This window comes from Hipposideros armiger, unplaced genomic scaffold (assembly GCF_001890085.2).
Source record: "Hipposideros armiger isolate ML-2016 unplaced genomic scaffold, ASM189008v1 scaffold_592, whole genome shotgun sequence".
Taxonomy (NCBI): domain Eukaryota; kingdom Metazoa; phylum Chordata; class Mammalia; order Chiroptera; family Hipposideridae; genus Hipposideros; species Hipposideros armiger.
This window is the reverse complement of record NW_017731942.1, coordinates 889,644-900,031: the sequence shown is the minus strand read 5'-3', so window position 1 is coordinate 900,031 and position 10,388 is coordinate 889,644. Positions and strand designations below refer to the sequence as shown.

At 43.4% G+C, this 10,388-nt stretch overlaps 1 protein-coding gene across 1 annotated transcript; it reads right to left on the bottom strand.

The window, feature by feature from the left end:
* Positions 1–2,487: 2,487 nt before the first annotated feature.
* On the bottom strand, positions 2,488–9,560 carry LOC109371797 (uncharacterized). Its single transcript, XM_019624520.1, has 4 exons — positions 9,441–9,560; positions 8,752–8,861; positions 4,223–4,600; positions 2,488–2,586 (listed from the first exon to the last, which is right to left on the bottom strand). Exons 1-4 carry the CDS (start codon positions 9,523–9,525, stop codon positions 2,548–2,550), a joined length of 612 nt encoding a protein of 203 aa, XP_019480065.1. The 5' UTR covers positions 9,526–9,560; the 3' UTR covers positions 2,488–2,547.
* Between the last annotated feature and the right edge of the window lie 828 nt (positions 9,561–10,388).

Here is a 10,388-nt window from a genome sequence, read left to right as displayed (position 1 = left end):
TGCATGATCACCTTAATGTGACACTGAATTCGGTTTGCCAGTACATTGCTAAGGACCTCTGCATCCACGTTCACCAGGGACACCGGCCTGTAGTTCTCTCCCCCTGCAATATCCCCGTCCAACTTTGGGATCAGAGTAATAGAGGCCCCACAAAATGTGCTTGGGAGCCTTCCCTCCTTCTGTATTCCTTGGGACAGCCCGAGGAGAATAGGTATTAATTCTTTTTTGAATGTTTTATAAAATTCGCCTGTGAAGCCATTTGGTCCAGGACTTTTGTTTGTTGGAAGCTTGTTGATTACTGATTCAATTTCTTTGGTAGTAATCAGTCTGTTCAGAGTTTCTGTTTCTTCTTGGTTCAGACTTGGTAGATTGCAAGCTTCTAGAAATTTATCCACCTCTTCCAGACCATCAAACTCACTGGCATATAGTTGCTCATAGTGCTCTCTTACAATTTCCTGTACTTCTGTGGCATCCACTGTCACCTCCCCTCCCTCACCTCCGATTTCACTAATTTGGGGCATCTCTCTCCTCCTCCTGGTGAGTCTGGCTAAGGGCCTGCCAATCCTGTTCATCCTTTCTAAAAACCAGCTCTTGGTTTCTTCGACTCCCTGCACTGTTCCCCTGGACTCCACCTCACCTATCTCCGCTCTGGTCTTTATCATCTCCTTCCCCCTACTCCCCCTGGGCCTGTCCCACTGCTCTCTCTCCAGCTCCCCCAGGTGCAAAGACAGTCTGTTGATATGAGACTGTTCCTGTCTCTCCAGACAGGCCTGCAATGCTATGAATCCTCCTCCCAGGACTGCTTTTGCCGCATCCCACAGATCCTGAGTTGCTTTGTTTCCACTGCCATCTGCCCTGAGATAGCTCCTGATTTCCACCCTTAATCTCAGTTTTGACCTAGTCGCTATTCAGTAGCATGTCATTCAGCCTCCATGCACCCGTTCACTTTCCAGGCTTCTCTTCAAAATTGATCTCCAGTTCCATAGCATTGTGATCAGAGAAGATGCCCGACACGATTTCAATCTTCTCAAATCTATTGAGACTGGTTCTGTGTCCCAACATGTGGTCTATCCTGGAAAATGTTCCATGTGCACTCAAGAAGAACGTACACTCTGCCGCTTTGGGGTGAAATGCTCTAAAGACATCAATCAAATCCAGCTGGTTTAAAGTGTCATCCAAGGTCACTGTTTCCGTGCTGATCCTCCGTCTGGAGGGTCCATCCACCTGTGACAACGGAGTGCCGAAGTCCTCCACCACGACAGTGTTGCTGCTGATCCCTGTCTCTATGTCCGTCAAAATCTGTTCTATACATTTAGGAGCTCCCACGTTGAGAGCACAGACGTTCACTAAGGTCATGTCCTCCCGTTGAACTGATCCTCTTATCATTATGTAGTGTCCTTCTCTGTCCTCTATTGCAGTCCTCACCCTAAAGTCTATTTTGTCTGAAATAAGTATTGCTACTCCCGCCTCTCTCCCACCTCCAGTTGTGTGAAACATCCTACTCCATCCCTTTACCCTCAGTCTGTGTGTGTCCCTTGATCCAAGATGAGTCTCTTGTAAACAGCATATGCGTGGGTCCTGCCCTCCCATCCATCCAGCCACCCTACATCTCCCGACCAGAGCATCTAATCCATCCACATCTGAAGTGACCACCGATAGGTGCATATTTATTACCACTTTGTTATCTGTATTTCTGGTCCTCCTGGGCTAGTCTGCCCTCCCCCTCTCTCTGCCTAAAAAAGCCCTCCTAGCATTTCCCGCAATGGTGGCCTGGTGGCAACGAATTCCCCAAGTCTACCCTTCTCTGAGAAGCTCTTTATCTCTCCCTCAACTTCAAGTGATAGCCGTGCTGGGCAGAGCAATCCTGGCCATAGGCCTTCACTTTGCATCACTTTGAATATTTCCTGCCACTCCCCTCTGGCCTGCAGAGCCCGTGCAGAAAAGTCAGCTGTCAGTCTTATAGGAGTTCCTTTGCATGCAACTCGCTGTCCTGTCACGTCCTGCGTGGCAAGGGCAAATGGGACACGAGAGGGGCGATGCAGATTGAAAAGAGCACAAGAGACAAAAGTCAGATAAGAACGAGACCAAGGGGCATCAGCCTAGAGGACTGGGCTGAGCCCCGAATCGGGTCTTCGTACGGCTTTTATTGAGAAAATTTCAAAGGAAGTGAAACTAATTTACTCAAAGATCCGTGTGCTATGTGCTTTAAGGCTGTTTTCCATTAACCAGCTTCCATTGTGCTCCAACATGTACTATGCCTTCACACATCCTACACAACCCCCTGGACAGTGCCATTCTGCCATGTACTATACAAATAAAGGGAGATTATTGATATCATTCCATCAGGCCTCAGCTTTCCGAGACACTCCTTAGAGGAAGCTTTACCGATATCATTCCATCGGGTCTCAGCATTCCGAGACACTTCCTCAGGACCTCATTAGGTCAGGGGTTAGTGCGGGGAGGGCGGTCGTGGAGGTAGCTGTAAGGCAACATCTCCCCCTTTCTGTTTTTGTAAAAGGAGAAACAAGGACTTTGCAGTTTCTTCATCTATGGCCCATCGGAGGGCTTGTTGTCCACATCGGAGGACTAGACAAAACAGAAATAGAATGATTAATAGGAGTGCAAAAGCACCAGCAAAACCTCCACCAACGTTTAGAGTAGACAATCCTTCCACAGCCGTGGAAAAGGCATCCTCTCCTGGGAGGAACTGGAGATTAGCAGATGACATCTGATTTACTTCTTGTTGCAACTGCAGAATATCTACAGTCAGGTTGGGCACATGTCCCAAAAAATGAGCTCGTACCTCAGACCATGGGGTACGTGTCTGGTTGAAAGAAAAAGGAGCTACACAATAAGTGGAAATATTCCAATCACATTTTAAAGTAATCATAGTTCGGAGACTTTCCAATTGATCTCCAAGAGAAACAACAGTTGTTTCCAAATCTGCTAAACATATGCTGATTTCTTGATCAATTCTCAATTGTTGATTCCAAGTTTTACTTGCATTTTCATGCCATTGTTGTACAAATTGAGTAGTCTGCACCGTCTGGTGAAGAGCCACTCCAGAGACAGCAGCAACAGTAGTTATAGCTATTATACCCATTATTGCTGCTATCAAAAGGCCAATAAACCTTTTAGTTCTATGTAAGATCTTGTGAAGAATTTGTAAAATAATATGAACAGTTGGGGAAACTTCCCATACCCTAAAGGCTTGAACGGGAAGCCATAGTCCACGTCTTCACCTGAGTATCATAATTTGGTCGTAGGAAGTCTCAAAAATAGAGGAATTAAGACAAGTATATAAACGACATTGAGGGCATTCAACCAATTTTGCAGTTTGATTAATAGTAAACTTTCCTGTTAGGAAAACAAAAGGATTTTTAAGGCAAACTTGTAGATATATATTTTTTGTTTTTTCAAATTGGAAAGTGAAATTTTTATTGGTATTTTTAGTAAGATTTCCTTTCCATATTTTATTAGGTCCAATACTTAAAGCTATTTTCCATAAAGTCCTTTGAAGAGGACCCCGAATGGGTCTAATCATCCTTAGTTGTGGTGGGGCTAGAGCCCTATCCTTCCAAAAAATAGAAATGTTAAATGGAGACTTAATGTTTCTAGGAAAACCATATCCAGCTATCTGTTCCTTTAATTGTTGAGGTTCTGAACATTTTTTATGGGAACAGACATGAATGGCAGTCCCAAAGGGACCCCAATCTACTATAGTTTCATAAGTATTGTTAATTATTACTCTAGCCATACTTCCACGACATTCCTCCCAATGAATTCGAGATTGATTTTTGTCCCAGTGACTAATTAAAGGACAAGTAGGAATTGGAGGAGGGAAGCTATGGGTGCTAATTTGTTGAGTAACAAATCCTTTTCCAGTTATCATAAACAATTCTTTAAAAGTGTCATTTTCCTTCCCACTGGGAATAGCCCAGGCTTGATCCAAAAGAGAGAGACACGGAGGAACAGTGCCAATGCAAATAGGAGTATGCAAATAACCTAAAGAAGAATGGTCAGATAAAGTAAAATTTTGCCCTTCCTCCTCTATAAACTCCAGCCCTCTAGGATCTTCAGGTCCAGGGAACCAGGAGCTATCATTAAGATAAATTAAAGGAGGATCTTCATTCCAAGTTACAGGAGTTAGCAAAGGAGGATTGGGTATGTAAGCCCAATACGTAAAATTTTCGGTGGCAACACCGATTGGAAAACAACTTACGATAGCAAGAACGGCCATCATAGACAACAGCATGTTGGCTTCTGTTTTTGGAATTTTTTCTTCTGACAGCCGATGTTCAGCCACTTGAGCCAGCTTTTTTAATTGATCCCAAGTAGGTAGGGGAACGCTTCTTGCTCGTGGAGTAACTGCACAAAAAGCTAAAGGAGCTGTTGGCTTTGTGTGGGCTGATTGAAATGAGAGATTAGACATTTCAATTATCAGAGGTGCCGAAGGTCGAGTATCCTCCACTACAGGCCAATTAGGAGGCCAATCATATCTTGCAATCTTCAGCCATATTGACTTTCTTTTCTTGGGCGTGTCGCTCATGATAAGGTTTAACACACTGGCTGGGTACCCACAAAGGACGTTCTTCAGCACCTGGAGAAATACAAGCAAAACCTCGTCCCCATGTCAACAGAGTCCCTAAATTCCATTGATTGGTTTGACTATCTTTCCACCATATGGGAACATTTTCTAATTTTCTTGGGCTGTTAGTAAAATGTCTTTCTGCTGCAGTTCGCCCAAGGTGTGGTTCTGTACTTGAACCAGATGAATTCAAAAAATTTAAAGTAAACATGGCTTTTGCTAATTGCACCTGAGGAGTTTCTTTCATGTCTCCCCCTTTCTGTTTTTGTAATTGTTTTTTCAAGGTGGAATTAGCACGTTCTACAATGGCTTGGCCCTGTGGATTGTAAGGAATTCCTGTATTATGGGTAATTCGCCAAGTAGCACAGAAATTTGCAAACTTAGAACTGATGTAAGCAGGCCCATTGTCTGTTTTAATAGTTTTTGGAAGGCCCATGATAGAAAAACAAGTTAATAAATGACGACAAGAATGAGCCGAGGTCTCACCAGTCTGGGAGGTTGCTACAAGAAAGCCAGAAGCAGTATCAATTGTAACATGTACAAATTATAATTTTCCAAAGGAAGGGACATGAGTCATATCCATTTGCCAGATATCATTAGGGTTAAGACCTCTAGGGTTTACTCCTTCAGGACATTCCTGTGGAGCATTAAGAATTTGACAAGCTGGACAGGTTTGAACTATATGTCTGGCCTGTTTGTAAGTAATTGGAAATCGAGAACAGAGACCGCCAGCATTGGTATGGGTCAAAGAGTGAAAGTGGGTTGCTTCAGCAACCTGAGCGCTCCCTACTAGGGAATCTGCAATAGCATTTCCATGTGTCATTGGACCTGGGAGAGCCATATGAGCGCGCATGTGAGTAATAAAAAATGGATTTTGACGGTTTCTCACAACTTGCTGGAGTTGATTAAATAAAATTGAAGAGAGACGGATTTGAATTATATGTTAAGGATGCCATCTCAATGTTTTTTACTGTGTGAACAACATAAGCCGAATCAGAAACAATATTTAAAGGATCAGAATAATCTTGCAATGCAGTTAAAACAGCCACAAGTTCAGCTCTTTGTGCTGAAGTGCAATTAGTTTTTACCAGTTGGCGTCCTTTTTCACTAACAATTGCTGCCTTCCCACTGCTAGATCCATCAGTAAAAACTGTAACTCCCTGAGGGATGGGCTCCTGTCAGAGCTTTTTAGGTAAAATCCAATTAGTTTTTTGTAAAAACTGAAACAATTTATTTTTAGGATAATGGTTATCAATAATTCCACAAAAATCACCAATGGCGACCTGCCAAGATTCATTATGAATGTTGAGATGAGAAATTTGTTGTTTTTTAAAAGGAACCACTATCTGATTAGATTCTTGTCCACAGAGATGTACAACTCTGGTAATTGATATTAATTCAGAGACTAGTTCCACGTAAGTTGGAAGAGACTTAACAAAATTATTAGGTAGAAAAAGCCACTCAACCAAATTATTTTGTTGTACTATAACTGCTGTAGGTGACATGTGTAGGTGACAGTTAACATGTGGCGTGGAAAAAAGTAAAACCTGCAAAGGTTGAGAAGGATCCACACATTGTATTTGAGCTTACTGTATTTTTTGTTTAACTAACTCTAATTCCTTAATTGCTTGGGAAGTCAGTTTATGAGGGCTATTAAGTTGTGACGGTCCTCGAAAAAGAGTAAACAAATTACTAAGAGCATAAGTAGGAATGCCCAAAGTGGGTCATAGCCAATTGATGTCTCCCAGTAATTTTTGTAAATCATTCAAGGTAGAAATCTGATCTCTTCTAATTTGAATCTTTTGAGGTCTAATAGTCTATCAACCACCGCTCCTAGGTATTTTACTGGCGTGGTTGTTTGAATTTTGTCTGGAGCAATGCAAAGTCCTGCTGAATCAAGCTGATCTTTAAGCAATTCAAAGCATGCTGCTAGCTGTTCCATAGAGGATGCAGCACAAAGGATATCATCCATATAGTGAGTGATATAACAATTAGAAAACTTGGTTCTTACTGGAGTAAGAGCTCAAGCTACATAAAGCTGACAAATGGTCGGACTGTTAAGCATTCCTTGTGGAAGTACCTTCCACTGATACCTTTGAATTGGTTCTTTATTGTTAATTGAAGAAATAGAAAATGAAAATCGTGGACAATCTTGAGGGTGTAAAGGAATTGTATAAAAACAATACTGCAGGTCAATAACTATGAGAGGCCAATCTTTTGGAATCACAGAGGGTTGGGGAAGCCCTAGCTGCAGGGCACCCATAGGTTCAATGATTGCATTAACAGCACGAAAGTCAGTTAACATTCGCCATTTTCCTGATTTCTTTTTTATGACAAATACTGGAGAATTCCAAGGACTAGTAGAAGGCTCTATATGACCTTGCTCTAATTGAATCTGTACTAATTTCATTAAAGCCTCTAATTTTTCTTGAGGAAGGGGCCACTGTTCAATCCATATAGGGGTGTTATTTTTCCATTTGAGAGGCACAGGAGTTTCTAGCTCTTCAACAGTGGCCCCTATAAAAAAGGGTTATTATGGTTGGTCTGATAGCCTAGCCCTTCTCTTCCCTGTTGAGGTGAGGGTTGGATAGGCTGAGTAATTCCCTGATTGAATTTTCCTAGCCCTTTTCCAGGTTGAAATCCCATCTGACTCATTATCTTTTGACTCTGAGGACTATATAGTTTAGGAGGAATCCAAATTTCTGCTTCCCATTGGGTTAGTAAATCTCTATCCCACAAATTGATGGGAATGTCAGCAACATAAGGTTGTAAAAATCCCTGTTGACCCTCTGGTCCTGTGCAAGGAAAAATGCAAACACTCTGGCATAAACCTGAGTCCCTTCCTACTCTAATAATATTAATGTCAGGTTCTTGTACTTCCCAATTTTTTGGCCAGTCTTGAGAACTGATAATAGAACCATCAGCTCCAGTGTCTAAAAGACCATTAAATTTCTTTCCTTGAATTTTTATTTGACACACAGGACGAATTTTGGAGATTTTCTCTGTTAGAAAAATACCTGCCTGTCCTGTACTTCCAAAACTTCCAGTTCCTCTTTTTTGTGTTCCCTTTTTTCTTGGGAGGATATATGGGAGCAGAAGTAGCTGTCCAATCTGCTCTCCTTTCTTAGCAGACCAAGGAACTGTTGAAGACATTATAATCTGCATTATAATACCATTTGGATATTCTTCATTGGGTGCGATACGCTCTCGAATTATTCTGGACAGTTCAAAGCGTCCAAATCTCCTTCTATTCTAGCCTGACGTATTCTTCTTTCTATAGCTGACAGTGACGAATGTGGACCTTGAGCATAAGGAGGAGGCGCTCGCATAACGGGAGAAGCTGAATGTTTAAGTTTTTGTGGTTTTTTATTTAACCCCCAGTCTTTCATTCTAGTTACTGGTGGTGGGGGCAAATGGCTAGATTGCTGTAAACCATCCTCCAAAGAAGGGTATAATGTCTTAGGAATTATTGTAGGAGCTTCTAAAGAACCCTCTTCTTTATCTTCATCCTCTGACAATTCAATAAGAATTTTGTAATCCTGATTTTTATCATCCTCCTCATCTTCCGTGTCAGTGTGTAAAGGTTCTAAAACTGACCGGACCTGTCTCCAAGTTTCCCAAATTGTAGTTGGTAACTTATCTCCCTGACGTTGTTTTTCACTAAGATCTTTACCTACCTCATCCCACTGATCTAAATCTACAGTCCCTAAGTCTGGAAACCAAGTACAATGGGTCTCAATAACTTTTAAAAGTTCCTCTAATTTCTTTTCTGAGACTTTTATCCCTCCTTTCTTAAGAAGTTACTTGAGGAGACAAATATAAGGTCTGTAACGACTCTCAGCATTTCCCATGTTAGTGGATAAGGAAAAAGATAGAACTTTTATTCAATTATTCACTCAGATGCTTGTCTGGCCGCGTTCCTCGTGGGACTAAGTCTGTCTTGGCTAAGGCACTTTGGTATAAATCCCCAAACTGGTGAGCAAGTCAGTCACCGTTATGCCTTACGGAACCGCAGAGTAGAGCCCACTCAAGCTTCTCACTATTAATAGTCTTGAAACTATGATCAATCACTCACACATTCACACTCTTTCACACAAAGTTTGTTAGGTGATTTTCCCTGGTTGCCCCGGTAAAATTCCTCAGGACTTTTCCCTACTTCTTACCAAGTAGAGTGCCAGCCCGTCCTGGGGTCTGCGCCATGAAATCCACGGTGAAGACTCGTAGTCTACCTTCCCTTCTTTGAGCTCCACAGTTGAGCGCCAGATGTCATGTCCTGCATGGCAAGGGCAAATGGGACACGAGAGGGGCGATGCAGATTGAAACGAGCACAAGAGACAAAAGTCAGATAAGAATGAGACCAAGGGGCATCAGCCTAGAGGACTGGGCTGAGCCCCAAATCGGGTCATCACATGGCTTTTATTGAGAAAATTTCAAAGGAAGTGAAACTAATTTACTCAAAGATCCGTGTGTTACGTGCCTTAAGGCTGTTTTCCATTAACCAGCTTCCATTGTGCTCCAACATGTACTATGCCTTCACACAGCCTGCACAACCCCCTGGACAGCGCCAGTCTGCCATGTACTATACAAATAAAGGGAGATTACCGATATCATTCCATGGGCCTCAGCTTTCCGAGACACTCCTTAGAGAAAGCTTTACCTATATCATTCCATCGGGTCTCAGCATTCCGAGACACTTCCTCAGGACCTCGTTAGGTCAGGGGTTAGTGCGGGGGGGGGACGGTCGTGGAGGTAGCTATAAGGCAACATTGTCCCTCCCCCGCTGCCTTCAGGATCCTGTCCCTGTCCTCAACCCCTGCCATTTTTACTATGATGTGTGTTGGTGTGGACCTGCCTGGGCTCGGCCCATCTGGAACTCCCCGCACTTCCTGGACCTGCATGTCGATTTCCTTCACCAGGGCAGGGAAGCTCTCGGTCATTATTTCTTCAAATACATTCTCGATCCCTTGCTTCCTCTCTTCTCCCCCTGGCATTCCCACGATGCGAATGTTGTTGCGCCTGATGTTGTCCCACAGGTCTCTCAAACTATTTTCATTGTTTTTTATTCTTTTCTCTTTTTGTTGTTCCAACTGGGTGATCCCTGCCACCCTGTCTTCCAAATCTCTGATCTGATCCTCTGCTTCATCCAATCCACTGGTGATTCCCTCGAGTGTGCTCCTCATTTCAGTCATTGTATTCTTTAGTTCTACCTGGCTGTTTCCCACGACCTCTGCATCCTTCCCTACATCCTCCTTAAGTTCCCGAAACATTCTTATCATCAGTGTTCCAAACTCTGTCTCTAAAAGGATGGACACCTCCGCCTCATCCAGCTCCATTTCTTGAGGTTTCTTCTGATCTTCCACTTGGGACATGTTTCTCTGCTTCTTCACTCTGGCTGTCACCCTGACCACCTCAATGCACCAGATCATCTAGAAAGAAAAAAGAAAAAGAAAAAAAGAAAGAAAGAAAAAAGAGAAAAAGGGGAAAAAAAAGGAAAAAGAAAAATAGCGGGGGGGGGCTCTCCGCCCACTCCAATCTGCAGACCACCTGCTCAGCAACAGAGAGACTCTGGACGACCCAGCACCAGCTGCCAGGAGGAAGGGCCCAGCGCGTCATGCGCGGACTCCCCTCCAGACTCGAAGCAAGCCTCCCACAACTAGTTGCAGTGCGCTCCGGAACCGTGCTCACCACCAAAAATCCTCACCAGCTGCCGCGGGCTGCCGGCTGCTGCAAAAAACCCTCTGTGGCTTGCAGAGGCAAGAGCCAGGGCCCAGTGGCCCAGGGTGCCCCCCCGACCCCCCCC

Coding starts and splice junctions, on each gene's coding strand:
- LOC109371797 (XM_019624520.1), bottom strand. CDS start 9,525: ATGACCGAGAGCTTCCCTGCCCTGGTGAAGGAAATCGACATGCAGGTC. Junction 8,862..9,440: donor TCCAGATGGGCCGAGCCCAG/GCAGGTCCACAC, acceptor CTTGCCATGCAG/GACATGACATCTGGCGCTCA. Junction 2,587..4,222: donor TGATGGCCGTTCTTGCTATC/GTAAGTTGTTTT, acceptor TGTTTTGTCTAG/TCCTCCGATGTGGACAACAA.